Source organism: Quercus suber, unplaced genomic scaffold (genome assembly GCF_002906115.3).
Source record: "Quercus suber isolate HL8 unplaced genomic scaffold, Cork oak 2.0 scaffold_379, whole genome shotgun sequence".
NCBI classification, from domain to species: domain Eukaryota; kingdom Viridiplantae; phylum Streptophyta; class Magnoliopsida; order Fagales; family Fagaceae; genus Quercus; species Quercus suber.
The window spans coordinates 332,977-354,154 of NW_027069831.1; the positions used below are offsets into that span (position 1 = coordinate 332,977).

General features: G+C 34.5%; 1 protein-coding gene and 2 pseudogenes across 1 annotated transcript in view; 1 reads left to right on the forward strand and 2 right to left on the reverse strand.

The window, feature by feature from the left end:
* LOC112001731 (uncharacterized) overlaps positions 1 to 10,719 on the forward strand; it is a 30,020-nt gene extending 19,301 nt beyond the window's left edge. Inside the window, exons 14-25 of the mRNA XM_065760722.1 lie at positions 259 to 329; positions 468 to 573; positions 972 to 1,111; positions 1,274 to 1,432; positions 1,535 to 1,638; positions 1,990 to 2,165; positions 3,228 to 3,417; positions 7,643 to 7,742; positions 7,936 to 8,104; positions 8,518 to 8,600; positions 9,146 to 9,222; positions 10,142 to 10,719. Coding sequence (XP_065616794.1) covers positions 259 to 329; positions 468 to 573; positions 972 to 1,111; positions 1,274 to 1,432; positions 1,535 to 1,638; positions 1,990 to 2,165; positions 3,228 to 3,417; positions 7,643 to 7,742; positions 7,936 to 8,104; positions 8,518 to 8,600; positions 9,146 to 9,222; positions 10,142 to 10,313 — 1,547 coding nt within the window. The 3' untranslated portion in view covers positions 10,314 to 10,719. The remainder of the gene's footprint in view (positions 1 to 258; positions 330 to 467; positions 574 to 971; positions 1,112 to 1,273; positions 1,433 to 1,534; positions 1,639 to 1,989; positions 2,166 to 3,227; positions 3,418 to 7,642; positions 7,743 to 7,935; positions 8,105 to 8,517; positions 8,601 to 9,145; positions 9,223 to 10,141) is intronic.
* A 1,658-nt stretch (positions 10,720 to 12,377) lies between these two features.
* On the reverse strand, positions 12,378 to 17,633 carry LOC136061192 (organic cation/carnitine transporter 7-like; annotated as a pseudogene).
* Positions 17,634 to 19,067: 1,434 nt separating this feature from the next.
* On the reverse strand, positions 19,068 to 20,779 carry LOC136061145 (organic cation/carnitine transporter 7-like; annotated as a pseudogene).
* Between the last annotated feature and the right edge of the window lie 399 nt (positions 20,780 to 21,178).

Sequence of the window (21,178 nt, forward strand, 5' to 3'; positions counted from 1 at the left end):
ACTGTGCATGCTGTTATTCTGTTGGAATGGTGTTTAGTATAGCTACACAATAAGATGCTATATTGTGTAGTTATGTTTCGCATTATTTTTTGACTGCTTTGTGGATCCCTTAAAATCATTTCAAACAATCAGGAGTTGGGGGGTACATTATGCGGACTTCTTAAGCATTGACCTTAGTGCATAGTTGGATAATGATATTTAGCTCTTTACACAAGTTCTTTATTTATAATTAATTTTGGCTTTTCTTGTTGTATGTAGAAATTTCTGAAGATGAGGCTGAGGATCGCTTACAAGACGCTATTCAGGAAAAGTTTTCCATATTTGGTGATGTATGTGCTTTTTGGTGAATAAAAGAATTAATCATTAATGTCAAGATTTTTTTGTTCTTGCATTTCACATCAGTACTTTTACATAATTGTGAGACTACCACAGTCTCATTCTTTTGATTGTGCATGTAAATATTGCAGAAAGAACACCAGGCCATTGATATTCTTCTGGCAGAGATTGACATATATGAGCTTTTTGCTTTTAAGCATTGCAAGGGAAGAAAGACTAAGCTTGCTCTCTGTGAAGGTAGTCTTGTTCTTTGAGATAGAATGGTTTAGGGTGGCATGAACCCACCGTGGGTGGGTGGGTGTGTGTGTGTGTGGCACACACAAATATATATATATATATATATACATGCAATTTTAGCACTTCTGAGAAGTAGTTTTGGAAAGCAAAAATCATGTGTGGTTTTAATATCTCTGATACATGACATATGGGAACGACAAAAGCATGTATTTCTTTTACTTCACTTGTCAAAACATTGCAGGTTTGACAGCTTGGTGATCCAAATGCTTTTTAGTATACCTCTTGATATAATGTTGGTGGTGATTGAATATAACAATTATGGTGTGACATGACCGTTTTCTTTCTTATTCTTTTGAAATATGGCTTGTGAATCATACATTTCAATATTATGATTCCAGAACTTGATGAGAGAATGCGGGATTTGAAAAATGAGCTCCAGTCTTTTGAAGGTGATGAATATGACGAAAGTCATAAGCAAAAGGCCATAGAGGCGTTAAAGCGAATGGAGAGTTGGAATTTGTTCAGTGATACTTATGAGGTATGCTTGTTGGTCTGTCTTTGAGTAATTACTCTGATATTTTCCTTGTGAGATTTGTAAGGCTTATCAATATGTTTAGATTATTTTTCTTCTGATGATTCTGCCTTTTCAATCAGATATATGAATTTCTGTCATCATATATTTATTTTTCCTCATGGGCAGGAGTTCCAAAACTACACAGTTGCGCGTGATGCTTTTCTCGCACATTTAGGTTCAACGTTGTGGGGATCCATGAGACACATTATATCACCTTCCATTGCTGATGGTGCTTTTCATCATTATGAGAAGATATCCTTTCAGTTATATTTCATCACACAGGAGGTATGATGCGCATTACAAAATTCAAACAAGCTTCAATGAAACTGAAATTTTACCCCTGAACGGCCTTTTTTTTTTTCTTTTTTCTTTTTTTTTTCGTTGCAGAAAGTCAGAAATATTAAACTATTGCCTGTGGATCTCAAGGCTATCAATGATGGACTTTCCTCTCTGTTATTACCCTCTCAGAAAGCTATGTTCAGTCAGCATATGTATGCATCCATCATTGTTGTTTGATTTCTTTAGTTTTTGTTTTAAGTAGTTCTTTTATGTTTGATTGTATATTACTGGTCTTTTGAGCTAATATTAAGGATATCATTGTGGAAGCTTTTGCTTGATCTTATTTATTTATATATATATATATATAGATATATTTTTTTTTTCTTTTCCCTTTTGAAAATTAGATGCTAGATTAGCTTTTGCTTGATCTTATTTATTTATATATATATATATATAGATATATTTTTTTTTTCTTTTCCCTTTTGAAAATTAGATGCTAGATTTATTTCTTCTTTCAGCTTGTATATTTCTGCTTGCTTTATTGATCTGGATAAGATTTGTAGGTTACCTCTGTCTGATGATCCTGCTTTGGCGATGGCATTTTCGGTGGCACGAAGAGCAGCAGCTGTCCCTCTATTGCTTGTTAATGGAACTTATAGGAAAACATCAAATTCCTATCTTGATTCTTCCATTCTCCAGTACCAGTTGCAGAGGCTGAATGATCATGGCTCTTTGAAAGGTTATCTCTGCTGCAAAATGCACATATGTTCATGAAAATAGATTATTTATAGGCTGGGTTTTGTCTTATTGATACCATAACTCTTTTCTTTCATTCACTAAACCAACATAATTTTGTCTTGCTGTTCATTTAGCGCAACCTGGTGTATTCTGTCTACATTTGTATTAGGAGCCAAACTTATATATAGAACCTTAGGTGTTGTACCTTAAGTTTTTCAATTAAATTCAAACACATGGTTGCATTGACCAATGCAGTATGGATAATATTTTCTTTTTAAGGACAATTAAATTCAATTCAATTCAGCCATGTGTTGGAATTTAATGAGGGAACGTAAGGTACAACATCTAAAGAGTTGTACCTAAATTATGCCCTTATATAAGATTCTACTAATGGGTGGGAACTGTTAGCCAGACAATATAATTTAATATGATATTCAAAGTGTTATGTAAAGGTTTAAACGTGGTACAATGACTGTGACTGAAATAAAAAAAGGTTGAAATACTGATTTTTATGAGCATTGTAGATTAAGATGTGGGACAATTAGGAAAAGAACCTTTATTGGTCCAAGAGCCCTAGTTGTCCTCACATTTAAAGAGGAAATTAGTAGGATAATACTAGGTTTAACTTTTTTTTTTTTTTTGGGGTTATGTTGAATGGCATTAAAACACATAGAAGAGTAAAAAAGATAAGAATGTTGATGGTTGACACACATCTAGTGTGTTTGTTTGGATGACCTTGGTGTGCCAAATGCACACTAGAGTTAGGATCAAGTTACCTAATCTAATGCTTAGTTAATGTTAATCTTAGATATCTCAATAACTTTAAATTGGATAACATTTTACCACTTCCACCTTTGGATTACATATCCTTCTCGTGCTTATGTGTCAAATTCTACTTAAATTGGATATCATTTAGCATCCAATCTATATAAACGATTGATCTTGGTGTTTTTTTATATAAAAAAAAAATAAAGAAATAAAACATTTTATAAATGAGATAGTGCTTTCTGTTTGCTTGTAACTTTTGGAATCATCATCATTTTTTTTCCCTTGAATAATGTAGGGTCACATGCCCATAGCAGATCCACCCTTGAAGTACCCATTTTTTGGTTCTTTCACAGTGAGCCATTGTTTGTTGACAAGTATTACCAGGCAAAGGCACTTTCTGACATGGTTATCGTTGTTCAGTCAGAGGAGTCATCCTGGGAAAGCCATCTTCAGTGTAATGGGCACTCACTTTTGTTGGATTTGAGGTTAGTATTTTAGAAAATATATTACCCAGTTTTTAATCCTCCATTCTTTCATTGTCTTAATGTATAATATTCTATATTATGATTAATTTTGGGTGACATCTTACAGAATCAGGGAAAATGTCTTTTTTTTGGTTGTTGTTGTTGTTGTTTTTTTTTTTTTTTCCTTGTTGTGTGTGTGTTTTTTTTTTTTTGGGGGGGGGGGGGTGGCGGGGCAATTTAATAGTATAGAGAATGGCAAAGCCTAGGTATTTGAAAGTTATTACATCATGGAGATATCTATGCAATGAGCCTTGGCTCAAATTGCACTTGCTCCTCTCACATGTGTGGATGAAGGGCAAGGTGTTGGGTTCATAACCCATTGGGTGCTTGTAGTATGTGTATAGCTAACTACAAATGACATAAAAAAAAGGAGATATCTCTGCAAATCTAATGCTTTCATTTTTTATATAGATTAGATCAGCTGTGGAACGATCGTATCTGACTTAATAATGGGTCAAAAAGTGAGAACCTTTTCCCTCTTTTTTTTAATTTAATTTTTTATTTTTTTATAAATTATTAATTTTATATTATTTTATTTTTGAAATAAAAAAATTTAAATAGATATTTGATTGCAAAGCGACTTCTTCAAAAAAATGACATAAACAAGTCAAAAAAAAAAAAAAAAAAAGAGAAAGTAAAAAAAATCTAAGACAATGATTTTATAAATTTTGGCCTTCCCATAAATAGGCCTGTCCGGAGTTATCTGGTTTGAGTCAAGATAGGGACTCTTCCGTAGCTGATCTTTGCAATTTTGTAATGGTGTTCTTCATTGGGATGTTCAGTTCTCATGACTGGTGCAGGATTGGGAGTTGGATCCTTTGTAGGTTTTTATGGATCTATTTTATTCTTACTTCTGTGAGAAGAAGTGGAGAAGACAAACTGTGTTGGAGGCCAACAAAGGGTTGGGGCTTTGAGGTAGGAGGTTACTATTGTTCTTTATTGACGATTAATGCCATGCCTTTTCCTGGAAAAATATTTAAATTGAAGGTACCTCCTAGAGTTGCTTTCTTTTCGTGGACACTTGCATGAGGGAAATTCTTCTACAGATAATTTATGGAAGAGAGGCATTTTTGTTTTAATTGGTGCTATATGTGTAAATGGAGTGGGGAATCTGTGGACCATTAACTTCTTTATTGCCCCATAGCTAATAAGTTGCGGACCATGGTGTTTTTTCGTTTGGGGTTCAATGGGTTATGCTACTGAGGATTTTGGATTTGCTAGCTTCTTTGTAGGGTCAATTTGGCTTTCATTGAAACATAGCTATTTAGAAGGTAGTGCCACATTCTTTAATGTGGGTCTTTGGTGGGAAAGAAATTCTAGAAGTTTTGAGGGATGTGAATGCTCTAATCTCGAGCTGAAGTTGTTTTTCTTTCATTCTTTTTTTGATTGGATTCTATCTTTGCAATCTTTTTCTTGTTCTTCTCTTAGATATGTTTCATCATTGTAACCTGAGGTTGATTGTCTTGTACCCATAGTATATCCCTTGTGTACTGAAGTTTCTTTTTCCTTCAATAAAGTTATGTTACTTGTCAAAAAATAAATTTCAGAAGAGATTACCCTTAGTAAATTTCCAAATGCTAGACCAATTAAATAAGAGCTTGTAAACCTAGCTGACAGAAGAGTCCCTTCACTTTCTGCATCCTTAAACGTATGTTAGTTTTGTTCCCTCCAAATTTTCCACTTCAAGCACAATGGAACTAGCTTCCAGATGTCGACGAGTGCTTGCTATTTATTCATTCCATTCAAGCAATAGATTAATAGCCTTTTCCAGTAAAACTCACTGAACCCCAAAAGATCTAAGATCAAAGCTCCATAGATTGAACACAATAGAACAAATGTAACAAAAAGATGATCCACTGTTCTCTACCCTGGTGATACATACAGTACCATGCAACCAGCATGTAACCTTGCTTGATGAGATAATCACACGTTGGTATCTTCCCCCATGCNTTGATTGTCTTGTACCCATAGTATATCCCTTGTGTACTGAAGTTTCTTTTTCCTTCAATAAAGTTATGTTACTTGTCAAAAAATAAATTTCAGAATGAGATTACCCTTAGTAAATTTCCAAATGCTAGACCAATTAAATAAGAGCTTGTAAACCTAGCTGACAGAAGAGTCCCTTCACTTTCTGCATCCTTAAACGTATGTTAGTTTTGTTCCCCTCCAAATTTTCCACTTCAAGCACAATGGAACTAGCTTCCAGATGTCCGACGAGTGCTTGCCTATTTATTCATTCCATTCAAGCGATAGATTAATAGCCTTTTCCAGTAAAACTCACTGAACCCCAAAAGATCTAAGATCAAAGCTCCATAGATTGAACACAATAGAACAAATGTAACAAAAAGATGATCCACTGTCTCTCTACCCTGGTGATACATACAGTACCATGCAACCAGCATGTAACCTTGCTTGATGAGATTATCACATGTTAGTATCTTCCCCCATGCTGCAGTCCAAACAAAGAAAGAGACCCGCCTTGGGTCTTCATCCACCAAATGCTCTTCCATGGGAAGGGACTAACACCCAAGTCTTTTAAGGTCCTGTAGAATGAACGGATCTCAAACTCTCCATTCCTCCTTTCAACTTCCAATACAATCTGTCACCACCTTCTTAAAGTGGAAGATATGAATAAAGGAGATTGAGGAAGGAGCCTATCGAACCAAATTCCCAATCATTAAGTCATAGTGGAATCTCACATCCCAGCTCCTCCTTTCACCCTCATTCAGCCTTAGCAGCGAGGATTTATGGATTCCTTTCTATCTATGGAACAATAAAACAAGACTGGACGTTCTATGGAACAATGTCAACCTCAAAACGAGCATACTGTAAGAACCTATTCCACCCCATCGTGATGCTCTTCCATAAACCATGCCTATGAGTTCTTCAGATGGATTTTGTGCTCTGTTCACCCCAATCCTCACCATACTTCGTAGCCACTACATTCCTCTAAAGACGCGTTTCCTCCCTTCCAAAGTGTCACAACCATTTCCCCTGAAGAGCTTGATTAAAAGTGACTAACTTCCTAAACCCCAAACCCCCATTAGCAGTCTGAGTACACGCTGTGTCCCATCTTACCAAATGATGCTTAAAATTGTCACCCATGCCATCCCACAATTACAACCTATTTGCCACACTAGTAGGAATAGTGACCAAGGAGACATAATAAGTAGAGAGACTTGATACTCCACAATGGCATTACTCCCTCTTTTGACTAGTACAACCTCATCCTACTATAGCCAAGGTCTAATTTGTTACTCCTGTTACAACATTATAATTTTTTGCGTGGCCTTTGAATCCTATGGTGAACTCTAAATGTTGGGATCAATTGATGGAACTTGAATGATTGTCCATAATGGTTGCTTGTGAGCTATTTATCAATCAATATTTTTTTTGGAAAGCTATACATGCACCATAGAAGTCTTGAATTCATGCCCACTCATCCTCCATTTTGCTCTTACATGAAGTGGAGGTGCCATTTGAGCTAGTTCTCATTGGCTATAAAATCAATCAATTTGTTTCTAAGAAGGAAGACTTTTAAAACTGAAATGTAACAGACAAGATAAGTTGCTGCCTTAGTTATTGGTGCTCATCTGGACATGCGTCTAGCATTCAGTTGCTTAACTTGGATAAATGCTTCTTGCTCCTCAATATACTGATACGCTAAGAAGCATGGACATGGACTCAACATGGGACACAACGACACTTCAATTCTTGAAAGTTTAGGACATGAAATGGTGGAGATACGACAATTAATATATATCTTTAAGTATATTTTATGTTTATTTTAATTTTTCAAAAGTAAATAACAACTATCAAATTCTTTAAAAATATATCTAAAATCAAACGATATTTTTTAAATAAATTTTTTCCTTGCAACACACTGAGACATGTATGCAAGAGTGTCTTTAGCGTGTTTGGCATGAACAAGTGTCAGACACAGAGGCTGGGAATTTTGGAATCTCTTCTGCTTCTTAGCTGATAAGCCCCTTTTTTTTTGTGTGTGGGGGAGGGGGCTAGTTATGTTCTATTTTGGTCTACCATTATATATTACCAATGCTTCACCCTTGCCTAGAACATTTTGCATAGAAGAATGGTATTTATTTACAAAATGCAGCACAATCATGACAAATTTATTTATTGCTCCCCCACAACCCCCCAAAAAAAAAAAAAAAAAAAAATCCAGGAGGCCCGTAAAAGCTGCATTGGCTGCTGCTTCAGAGCATCTTGCTGGTTTGCTTCCTCTTCATCTTGTTTACAGTCAGGCCCATGAAACTGCAATTGAGGTATGTCATTTGCTGTGATGACAAAAGGTATACTGATGCATTCTGTTCAATTTCAAAATTATTAATAAAGAAATACCAAGGAAAGTTTATTCCTCTCTCTCACATGCAAGCACAAACTCAGAGGTGTCTTTTTTTCTTTTTCTTTTTTTCTTCTTTTATTTATTTATTTTTTCATTTGTCTGCAACTTGACAGGATTGGGCATGGTCGGTAGGATGCAATCCGTTTTCCATTACTTCTCAAGGCTGGCATATATCACAGTTTCAGTCTGATACGATTGCCCGGAGCTATATCATCACAACACTTGAAGAGTCTATTCAACTTGTTAATTCAGCCGTTCATCTTCTACTCATGGAGCGTACAAGTATCCTTTCCTGTAGTTTTGTAACAAATGAACAATATAATGTCAGTTTTAAGTTTATACATACTCAATAAAATGGTGGTATCAGTATAGGCAACTTTTGCATAGTATGCAAAGCCAGGAATGGAGTCCTTGTTAGAGGTGACTGATTTCTTTTGAGATTTGGTCTGGCAGCAGCTTTATATTTTTATTACTCAACTGCAAGACCAAAAATTATGGCTTATTATTATTATTATTATTGGGGTTTCCACTTATTTTAGTGTATAAATGCTGTAAAAGTTGTAGTTGACAAATGCTGCTACTTGTAACTTTCTTCTACCTTTTATTTAAATCTGCATCTAGGGTTCTATTTTGTCCTGAAATATTATTGCTATAGGAATTGAAGTTTTTATTGATGGAAACTTAACAAGAGGCAGCTGAAAAAACCTATAAACTCTTTCTGTCCCATGAACGTGAGCTTGTGAACCAATATAACTACGTTGTCAGCCTGTGGAGAAGGGTGAGTGACTTGGTCATTATCTTATCTTAATATTTATTATGCCCTTTCCTTGTAACTCTTTTTCTTTTCCTATTAAATTAATTGTAGTTATTCACCTTAAACTGTGGGATCATCTGCAATGTCCACCCTCAACTTTAAATTTTTTTAATCGACACTTTAATTTAAGATTAATTTGTAATGTGCACGATACTACATACTATCCATATTCATGTCAAAATTAACAAATTACTGGGTTAGAATGGGGTTGACATTGCAAATTAATGTGCACCAATATGTTAATATTGGTAGATAATGTACCCTACAACCCAATCTGCTGATTAATTTTTAATTTTCACACTGATTTGGGTGGTGGGATGAATATTCCAAATTCATCGCAAATTAGGGTGTTGATCTCAAAAATTTATTGCCCAGGTTGGACATTGCAAATGACTCCTTTGTTTAGATACAATTAACTTTTTCTGTTCTTGAATTGTTTTGTAGATGGTTATTTTGCGTCTGTTGAAACTTTTAATTTTACAATTGGATAGTAAAATGTGTCTTTTCAGATTTCAACTGTTACTGGAGAATTGCGTTATTTGGATGCCTTAAGACTGCTGTATACGGTAGAGGAAGCATCCAAAGGGTAGGCACTTGGAATATTTCTTTATTGTTTCCATTGGCTATTAATACTGGGTTACATGCACAATTCTTTATAGTTTATATATTGCATGTTTATTTATGTGTCTCCTGAGATGCCATTTTAAAAAATAAAAACCAATGGGCTTCTGAAGCCCAAGTGAAACAGAAATATGAACAACAATAACTGCTCATGTATCTGCATGTTATCATTAGGCTTCACATATTGAGTATCTTAGACAAACTTTTTGAAAATTTTTATTGGAAAACAGAAATATATCAAAAAGAGAAGAAAAGGGACAGTTTTAGAAGATACATGCAAGCAAATATCAATATAAAGAGACCTGTTTTCTTTAAATCATTCAATAGGCTGGCAACAAATGTTTTCTATATATGCAAAACTTGAACTAAGCAAGAGATTGAGTGTGTGTGTGCTTTTCTCTTCTTTTTCTTTTTACTTTTATTTTGAACACTGCTGTAACCTCCATCATTTCAAAATGATAGATGTTCAAATCTTTTAGGGACTGTTTGTATATTTTATATAACAATGGGAAGGAAAATTTGAAGATGATGAAAATGATCAAGGGAGCAATTCATGAGCATTTTCCTCTCCTTCCTCTTGTTCATTTTGAATTTAAATGGAGCCTTGAGAGTGAGGAGTCGGTTCCTCTGATTGGCTGGGATCTGTGTCATAGCTTACTACGTGATTGGCCTGTTTTGTTTTGATGCATGTGTTGCGAGCATCATTTGCCATTGCAATAGAATTTGGTTTATTATTTGTCTTTTTAGGGAGTAATATAGCATGTAATGTCCCTGTCATGTTACCTTTTTGCTTGGAAGAAAATCTACAATATAAAAGGCCAAAATTTGACCATGCATGTTTGTATGTAAAGTTGACTTAATCTCTAATCTCATATCTCTCACAGGTTTGTTGATAAAGTAAATGCAACTATAGCCCTTCTCCACCCAATTCATTGCACAAGGGAAAGAAAAGTACATGTGGTTTTTGATATGACAACAATTCCTGCTTTCTTGGTTGTTTTGGGTGTTCTCTATATCGTGTTAAGGCCAAGACGACCAAAGCCTAAAATCAATTGAGTTTTTGAGAAGAGGTTCATTGTCACAGACCATTGTAGTATTGATCAACACAAGGCTTCCAGTAATTTGATCAGTTACGACTTCCTGGAATGGTCCTAGAAGAAATTTGTTTCCTCTGCTAAAGTCATAGTTTTTTCCCTATCATACATGGTCACTGTTTGAGGCAGCAAGACTATATTCACATTATGCCAATGTGCTGTTGTTCAAGATCCGTTGGGTGTATGTGTGACTTACTCATCTAAAGAACTGTACTGTAGTGATAGTTGGTCAAAGGGAAAATTAGGAATAGGATGCGGTGAAATAGCCACCCGGGCAAAAGTTTAAATACATTTATTTGTAGTCTTGAACCATACTAACCTGTACATTTCATAGTTCGACAATGGAAAGCTGAAATTTTGCTTTTTAATTTCATGAGTCTTCTGCATAACTTGGTTAATTGGTTTGCACTCATGCCATTTTGTTTCATTGTATAGGACAAAAGGAATTATCACAATTTATATGAGAAGAACTGCATTTGATATAATAATTAAACCTAGTGATAAATCAAAGCTGTAGATACTTAATGTTAATTGAGAATCACATTTGTTGTAATGGAAATGATAAGCAGGTCGAGATTTATTTGCAATATCTGTATCATTCTTGCAGTAGCTTTTCTGTGCTAGATTCTCCTTTGAGTTTTTGGGCTTTATTTTGTGCGTAATATCGAGTTATATGCAAGATATTTAGCAGCCCCTTATGTTATTGATTTTTGTAAACCATTCTTTTAACTACAACGGGTTCTCTTGAAGAAGTATGTTGGTTTGTTGCCATGCCGGCAGGCGGCAGCCACCTCCAAAATATTGACAAATCATTCATTTAAAAAAAAAAAACTCTTACAGTTTATTGTTCATAATTGCTTCCTGATTTAGACCTTTCCTTCCTAGTGCCTTCTAGCTACATAGCTAGTGTTAGATAATTGTACGATAGATTTATTCAAAAAGTTTGAACTCTGCCATCATTTTCTCTAAGTTCACTGAAATATGTGCTAGAGTTCAGAGCTCATTGGCTTTCTGCTAGGGTAGAAACCCTGTGAGTGCTTGACCTATTGCAACACACATGTATTCTGTCTGGATTATTCAATCTCTCTTTCAGAGATCTTTAGTGCTCATCTTTTTTAATATTGTTGAACTATTCATGCTTACGTCTGTTATTATACGAAAGGGTATTGCAATGTTTTTGTGTGATTGCAAGGGGGAAAAAAGACATGTTTCGGCATTCTAGAGAAGCTAATATGTTTATATAAACACCCTATAACACGACAAATTATTACTGCTTGGAATAATTTTCTTGTTCCAATTCTTTTATCGGAATAATTGTCATGTAATGCAGCGCAGTTGGTGGGGAGTCTAATATATGCTCCAAGCATCCAAACTCTCAGGAATGTAATGCCTGAGAATCTGGATGTCTTGAGATATAGGAACACCCACGTTTGGATTGATTAAGAATCTAATAAGATTATTAGGAATATGAGATTCTAGTTTAGTTTCTCCATCCTTTAGGAATATAATGTTCTTGTGCAATGTAATGTATATTACCCCTGTATCACTTTTACGTGATTTAGGTTTATAAACACCCAAACAAAGATGTTTGATTGAGAGTGATGCTAGAGGAAATTTTGTGTTGTACTAGAAATTATATTTTTGTTAGTTAAAATATTTTATTAAATTGGATGGATGATATCTACTTTTTTAAACGATTATAAAATTTCCCAAGCGATGGATATGTGGATATTCATCGGAATTAGTTTTCCTACAACCCAAGCTATGAAAATGTGGATATCCATTAGAATCAGTTTTCGTACAAAAATATGGTTCATCTGGAATTCAGATGGGCATAGGTATCTGTGGACTCTTTTATATACAAAAATAAATAAATAAATAAAATGAGACATTTGCAGGGAGAACGGAAACATTTCAGCTTAACTGATTTTATTAGGATAATGATCAAGTAATACACATTCATTATGAACAAAATAAAAACCTTTTTTTTTTTTTTGGAACAAATAGAAGTATTATGGGGATGATAACTGTCATTATAGAGGTGTGAGGGTATAAACTAATCACCAAATTCTGGAACTTCTGTAGACTTTGATACAGCTAACTTGTCACTTAATTCCCGGCCCTTGGTTTCAAATGGAAGCAGAAGAGCAGAGATGGCTGAAAGAACAATGACAGCCTCAAATAGAATAATGGTAGCTGTTTGGTGGCAATCAGTTACTAATCCAATTGCTACTAAGGGGCATATCATTCCACCAATTCTTCCCATAGCGTTTGCAACTCCAGCCCCAGTTGTTCTCACAGAAGTTGGGTATAACTTAAAAAAAAAAAAAAAAAAAAAAAAAAAACCAATTTAGTTGCAAACTCTATACCTTGAATTCAACAATAGTTTTCTACATGATCTGTAGAAAGGTTAATGTCAAAGATGCTGGGGACAGAAAAATGAGTAACTAATTTCTTAAGGAATGAAATACTTTGAAGATATACTTCAGATTATGAAGGTGCATCTAAACATCCACCATACCATTGGAGACATAGATTAAACTCAACAGGATCTTTAACCCTTAGAAAAACATAAAATTTCAAAAAAAACTCATCTTCATAGTTTACTATGAACTTGTTTGTCGCAAATGGATATCCAAACACCAAATGAATAGTATTTGTGCAAATAGCTTTCCAAGATTCAAATTAATAATAGTAAAAACAAATATAAATAACAAGTACGCAAAAAGGAATATGTCTATATGTCCATGGGTGATGACAGGAGAAAATTTCACTACAAAGATAGAGAGATTATAATAAACTAATGGTAGCACAATGACTTAAGAAACCCAAACTCTAGTACACTTTGGCATTTTCTCACAGAAGGCACAATGTAACGCCCCAAAATCAGAAGCAATAAAATCTATTTAATCTGAATAATCCATAAAAATATTAAATAAAAGAAACCAATAATCTTAAATCTCATCACAAATGTCAGAGCTCTAATTCACCAAATACAAACATCCCCAAAATAATTCTCCAATACAATATTTAATGCCATAAAAAAAATAACAATAAAATCCTCAATTCCACAAAATAGTTTGTAACTGCTGTCTCCCAAAAAATCTTTACTCCAATAATTCCTCTAATGTATCTGTAATGGGAAATAAAAAGGGGGGGTGAGATGACTCAATAAGTGGAATTCACTAACATTGGGGTGTGGGAATAAACCTTTCAAATAAACAATACTTACAACAATTGCATAATTTGTAACTCATCAATATTTATCATCAAATACTTCATATATATAAAAACAAATATCTTTATATTGTGAGCCATCATAATATATATATATATATATCAATATCATCACATAAACAATTTCCTAGGCTTTACTCGTGGTCAACGTTTACGCCCCGTTGACAGGGTTGTGCTGTCCCCCTTTTTGGGACTGGAACCTCCTTTTCATCCCCTTTCTTAAGGACGGTTCCTTGGGAACCCTAAGGTGCACTCCCTTGCTAAAGAGCTTCCTTTTTGGATCCCCAATAATATACTCCCTTGCTAAGGAGCTATCAAATGTGCACTGTCCCCTTTTCTGGGACCGTCCCTTGCTAAGGACTAGCTGTTGTATGATTGTCCCTTGCTAAGGACTAGATACCATACTGAGCTTCTATTCACGACTTGCCATAGGTTTCCAAACACATTTCAATATGCTCACAAAAATAATCCATTCATAATTCTCAAAAATATAAAGATATATTCACGCATACAAGTTTAAATAAATTCAGGTTGTCCCACAAGTTTTTCATAAAACGAATAGTCAATGTGCACATCAAACATTTATAAAATATCAATTCATATATAAAATATCAGCATGTTTCTTTAATATAAAATAGTTTAATAATCAACACTATTTTGGGAAAACCCCCAAAATTAGTAAACACCACTTACCTCTTAATTAATTGCAAAAATATGAAACCAACCTCCCTTCAGTCACAATAAATCAGTAGAATTAGGACCTAGGAACACCAAAAATAGGTCCATCAATACAAAATTTTCCCACTTAACAATCTGTTTTCACACTTAAATAGTTTAATCTATCAACATTAAAGCCTATGGAGGTGTTTAGTTTCTTTGAAATACTCTTCAACCATGTCAGATTTTGGGCTTACAATTACCGCTGCATAATCATATCTTTTTGGCTCTACCAAATCAGATATTGGCTTAAAAACATTTCTGCATAATCAAATTTACGGGCTTAAAATGTTGCTGCATACTCAATGGCTTGGAGGTGATAATTAGTGTCACTAGAATGATGCAAAGGTAGGTATCTAATAACATAGTGCAGCCTTTATCCATTAATATAATCCTAGCTATGCATGAAACTTTAATATGGCAGGAAGGTGGACATGTGATCAACCTAATATATACCTTAATTTATCCATCCAATTGCATAGAATTCCCTTGATGCCACCAAGACACAAAGAAGTTGCTGGACACGTATTGAACAAGGACAACGTGAAGATACATGGCAGATGGGTGGTGATATTTAGTGAGGCCATATACGGTCATATAATGTCCACAAAACACCCTTTTTCTATCAACATAATCATAGCCTTAAGTCCATAACAGCAGCCCCTATTTTTATTTTATTTTTTTTTTCTATTAGGTACGCCACTAACAGATTCTTCCTATAAGAGTGGAAAGAAAAGCTAGCCATTGAGTATTACAATTTCCCTAAGTTTAGAGCAGAAGAGAACCGTACCTTTAGTCTCCACTCACAGCCACAGTGAAGCACAGCAAGGTTAGTAGTGTGAAGCGGCTGAAGCAAAAGGAAGCTCCATCAGTAAAATACACGTGTGACTAAAGAGGAAGAAGGTTAGGGTTTTATTTTATTTTTAAAGCTTATCAAAGCCCATATATTTACTTATGCCACCTCACTTGGGCTTCATATTCCATAGCCTTTATCTTATTTTTAATATCATAGGCCCAATTCAATGTAATCCATTTAATTGTAGGCCTCCTAATAATTTATGTATAATAATTAAATTGGTGTCAAAATTTTTGGGGTGTTACACACAAGACAGGAAACCAAAAGGTTTTCTTCTACACAAATTAAGTCAGCTAGGTTAAAAATTTGTTCATTTCTATAGTTGGTCGCTATTGTGACCAACTTGGGTGGCTTGAGGCAATTTGAACCACATAAATAAAGCCACGTAACAAATCTCTGCCTTAGCTTGAATGGGATCAAGCTACATTAGCTAAATTCCTCCATTGCCTACACCTTAGCCCCTAAAGGCATATCACAAACTACAAACATTGATCAAGTTCAAGCAGCGTTTGAACTTGTCTGTAACTGACATTGTTAACGTGTCATTCTTATTAGTGTGAATTTTTGAAAGAGAAATATCCCCGAAAGAAATCCATTCTCTAATTTTGTTATAGCGCATATCAATATGCTTCATCCTAGCACAATATACTTGGTTCTTTGCCAAGTAATTGTGCTATGACTATCACAATGTAGCACCATGCTATATTGCTTGAAACCAAGTTCGTTAATTGGCCCCCTTAAACAATGCTACTTTTGTTGCCTTTGTAATGATCATATATTCTGCCTTTATAATGGATAGAGCAACCATATCTTGTAGAGTAGACTTCCAACAAATTGGGCCACAAGCCGGCATAAACACAAAGCCTGTCATGGATCTTCCAAAATCAATATCCCTTGCATAACTAGCATCCATATAACTCATAGAATCTGTGGAGTCTCTTTGATCAAATAGCATACTGTAGTCACGAGTACCTACAAGATATCTGATGGTCTACTTTTCTGCATTCCAATGCTCTTCAACTAGATCTACCATGAACCTATTGATTACATTGGCTGCATGAGAAATACTAGGCCTAGTGCTCACTAAATTACTATCAAGTACATGAGACACCCAATTGCATTGCCCAAATGATTTTTTCTTTTCACAAGCATATCAAACATATTAAGAAAATGTCAGGACCACAACTTTTTCCACAATTTGCTCACGTGGCAAGTTGGGAGTGGTGGAGTAAAAGTGGTGGGTCTACAATTTCACCACTCATGACTTGCCATGTGAACAAGTTGTAACAAAAGTTGTGATAAAAGTTGTGGTCCTAGCATTATTCAACATATTGAGATTGACTATAATTTTATTTGACACCATCTTATTCACTGAACTTTACAAATCCACTTTATTTTTTCTTAGAATTAACTTGCTTTATATTGACCAGAGGCCATGTGGGGCCTTAGGCCCATTGCACTGTTACTTGTACTAATCGCTTTAGGGTTAGCAACCCTAATCCTAGTAGTTGTAGGATTCCATGTGTGTGTATATATAGTTCAGATTCTATATAGAATAGAATATGCTCAAATTCTCTTCATTAATTGCAATAATGCCGAAGTCCTAAAGAAAAACTCTTTCAAAGGAAATTGTGGGAGATACCTCGGGGGCATATATATGTGCGACTGTCAAGATTCCCATGGCGCACATGCGAACTCCAAAAAATAACCCTGTTGTTAAAATAGCAGACTGATGGAAAACCAGTGGAAGAAGGATTATGAAAGCTAAAGATGGACATAATTATCACTGAAAGCTTGCGTCCAACTCTTATCTACAATTATTGCTGATAATAGAAGCCCTGGAAACTCTGGAAAATAAAATTGAGTTTTACCTCATCTGTAATTGGACTTAAAAAGGAATCTGAAATAGTTTAGAAGAAAGTATACACTAGACATAGATTACCTGCCAAACTTGTGATAAATGCATTTATGTTAGGGCTATTATCCTGGAGATTTTCTAGATGGAATATGGTTGAGCCACATTTGCTTTCCACACTACTTAGCTCAGTGGTCAGAAATGTAATACATAATATAAGAAAGCAATTCCAAAATATGACAACCATAGGAGAAGGGTTGTTCGAGCTAAGCTTGATAGAAAAGTATAAAAAACAATGAGAGGCCTTTTTTCAATTCCTCAGGCTTCTTTTTAGTTGAGGAGAGTAAATGAGTTTCCTCAGTTGGATCAAACTCTTCATCTTGTCTCTCTTTTGCATTGGAAACAAGCATGCCAGAAGGTATCTCTGTCCGGTTGAGACGAGCAATTTTTTCCAGAATGTAATGTGCATCAATGGTATTACCTTTCATACACAGAAACCTTGCAGACTCTGGTACAAGAGTATAAAAGAAAAGCAAAGCAAATGCTGGTATAGAGGAGAAAGCCAATAGCCACCTCCAATTCAATCTTGTCATGACTATCAGCAATACAAATGACATAATAATTACGTTGCAAATAGCTCTCGTCCCTTTGTATTATGGTCTTTACTCGCTAGTATGTTACGCTGTGTTTGGCCAATTGTCTCAAGACCACATGACAGAATTTTAACACTCAAAAAGAAGAATCTTAAGTTTATTTCAACTGAACTGTTTTCCCCATGGCAATCAAAGGATTAAGTACATAAGTCATGTCGCCTTTAAGTCATTAAGTCTCTTCCAAGTCAGCGAAACTAACCTTGTCAACATTTGCAATATTTTGATTATCTTCCTACTGGTTTTAAAAGAAATATATTCACTTCAATGCATTTTAACAATAGACAAATTTCACTTTGCCATAGTTATAAGAGGGACAGTGAGGATCTGTGATGGAGAATTAAGAAACATAAAGTACTAAAAGTCTAAAACATATCAATCCAAAGTGGATCTGTGAAAAATACAAAAACTCATCAACCAAAAGCAAAGCAGCAAGAATTTAGAATTTTATAAGAATGCATTTACCAGATGTAGCAAATTCACAAGATTGGTTATGGATTTATCATTATGCTCTCTCTCTCTCATACACATTTCTGTTGTTGTTGTTGTTCAATAACTACCTCTGGTTGGAAGGTTTAGTCGAAGGCGCCAACGGCAAAAGTTTCCCCAAAGGCTTGTACTTATATTCTGTGTTGGGTTACCAATGAAAGTTAAATCTACCTTTTATATATAAATGAATTTTTCTTCAGTTGGCATACATATGATTTCTTTATTAAAAAAGGAAAAGTCAGTCTGACCTTTTTTTTTTTTTTTTTTTTTTTTTTGGGGAAGACCATTTATTTATTTTAATTAGATAGTTTGGGGGATTTAATTTCTTGACGTTTCACTTATTACAAGGTTTTTGATCTATCTCGATATCTTATGTTATGTATATGGCCCAAATATCTCACCATTAATATTTAACTAATTCATAAAATACTTAAGTCTAAAATATTTGAAATTCAAAATTTTTGTTAATATAGACAGCAAAATATATTATATATGGTGAAATTAGTAATTAAAATAGACAATAGAGGTAAGAAAATAATGTGAAAAAAAATAGTTTATTGAAATTATCAAAATATGAAAAGAACAGCAAACTATTTAATATATTAAAAAAAGAAAAAAGAAAAAAGGTGGAACTAGAACATGGTGGTGTACCAAAGTACCAAACTCATTGAAAGGTGAAGCAGTAAAGCAAAGCCCAATACCGATACTATTCTTTAATTTCTCTCTCTTTCTTCAGAGAGAAGAGAAATGACGAAGGGCTCTGATTCCTCTTCTCTGGTTCGTCTCAATATTGGTCAGCTCTCTCTCTCTCTCTCAGATCGTTTTCCTAGCATAATAAATGAGATGTGTTTATGTGGATGTGTTTTATCTCATTTTCCTATGTTTAAGATATATCTTTCCATGTCAATTTCATTAAATAATTTGACTATTAATCAAGTCCAAAACAAAAGCTCTTTCGAAAGGAATCATGAAAGATACATCTGGGCCATATATATAGGCAACTGTGATGGATCCCATGGAACACATGCCAGCTCCAAACATTAATCCTGTTGTTAAAACTGCAGACTGATGGAAACGAAGGAATATACAAGATAGGGTGAGCATAATAATGAAGGAAAGCTTGCGGCCAACTCTATCCACAATTATGGCTGATAACAGATGTCCAGGAAGCTCTGGAAGATAACATTGTGTTACACCTCATCAATAATTAGATTAGAAAAATCTGAAATAGTTCTTGATAAAACTTCGAAGTTATCTAGAAGAAATTAGATACCAGACATAGAGTACCTGCCAAACTTGTAATAAATACATCTATGTAGAAGCTAGCATCCCGGAGATTTTTTGGATGCAACTTGGTTGAACCACATTCGCTTTCTCTACTACTTAGTTCAGATGTCAGCAATAGATACCATAATATGAGAATACATTTCCAAAATAGAACATCCATAGGAGAAGGGTTGTTCGAATTAAGTTTGGTGAGAAAAGCATACAAACTGTTGACAGGCAGTTTTTTACTACCTCAGTATTCTTTATAGTTGATGAGAGTAAAGGAACTCCTTCTGTTGGAGCAAATTCTTCATCTTTTCTGTCTATTTTAGTAGAAACAAGAAGGCCAGAAGGCAGTTTTCTTTGATTGAGTTGAGCCATTTTCTCCAGAATACGAAGTGCATCAGTAGTTTTACCTTTCATTCACAGATTCCTTGGAGACTCTGGTGCAAGACTATAAAAGACAAGTACATCAAATGCTGGTAAAGAAGAGAATGCCAGTAGCCACCTCCAATTTAATGTTGACATGAGTATCTACAATAAAATTACATAATAATTAAGCTGCATATACTCCTGGTGTCTTTATATCCTTGTCACCAGTATGTTAAGCCTAAATTTTCTCAAGACCACACAATAAGAGTTCTAACAATCAAAAGAAGCAGTGAAGCTTATATATATATATATATATATATATATAACCTGAAGCTTATATCAACTGAATTTTTTTCCAAATGACAATCAAATAATCAATTAGAGAAGTCATTTAGTTTCCTTCAATTCATTGGAGAAACTGTTCTTTTCAATAATTGCAATACTTTGTGTATCAATTTATAAACTACCATTTGTCCCAAAAGCTTAAGCTGATGGGAAATGATAAATTTAATTAGTTAACAATAATTCTAACACTCCCCTCATGTGTAAGCCCATATGCCCTCAAGTAGTGGGGCCCACATGGAATTTTTAATTTTGATTGGGAGGTAGTGAGGAGGCATGGTTTGAATTCAAGACTACCAGCACTAAACCTAATATCATGATTAACTACCATTTGTTCTAGAAGCTTAAGCTAATAGGAAAATAGTGAATTTAATCACTTAAAAATTATTCTGACATCTACTTATTGGCTTATGGGATATCCCATCTGCTTGACTTCTTAAGAATGGCTCATCACAAATTTTTTAAATGAAAAAAGAAAAATACATTCAGTTGATTAAATCAATTCAATAATAATGAGAAACAATATCAACCCATTCCAAGTGTGCATGCCACATCATCAGAACAAAAGCAAATCGCTTTCCCTTCTTTGTGTTTTCAATCTCCTCAGGCGCCTCTTTGAACCAGAAAAGTTTCTGAAATTGCATAACTTTTATTCTGTGCAACCACTAATAGTGGTATATATCACCTGCCTTTTTACTTCATTCATCTTTCTGTTCTCTCTCTCTCTCTCTCTCTCTCTCTCTCTCTCTCTATATATATATATATATCAGCTGCCAAGGTCTAGTGTCCAGTGTATCTCCATGTACCAAAGTTCCTCAAGTCGTTGAAAATAAATCTTTTCTGTAACTGCATAGAAGTCTGTTTGACTGAGAATATGCAATGCATGTTTTAAAAGCAGTATTCTGTATAGCATGTTTGCTATGATCTCCAAGTTCTTTTGAACTTCATAATTTTTTCCTAATACATCTCTCTTATATATGCCAATGTTTAGATTATACTCTCATATAGATAATCTCAAATGGAGAAAATATACTTCATTCTGT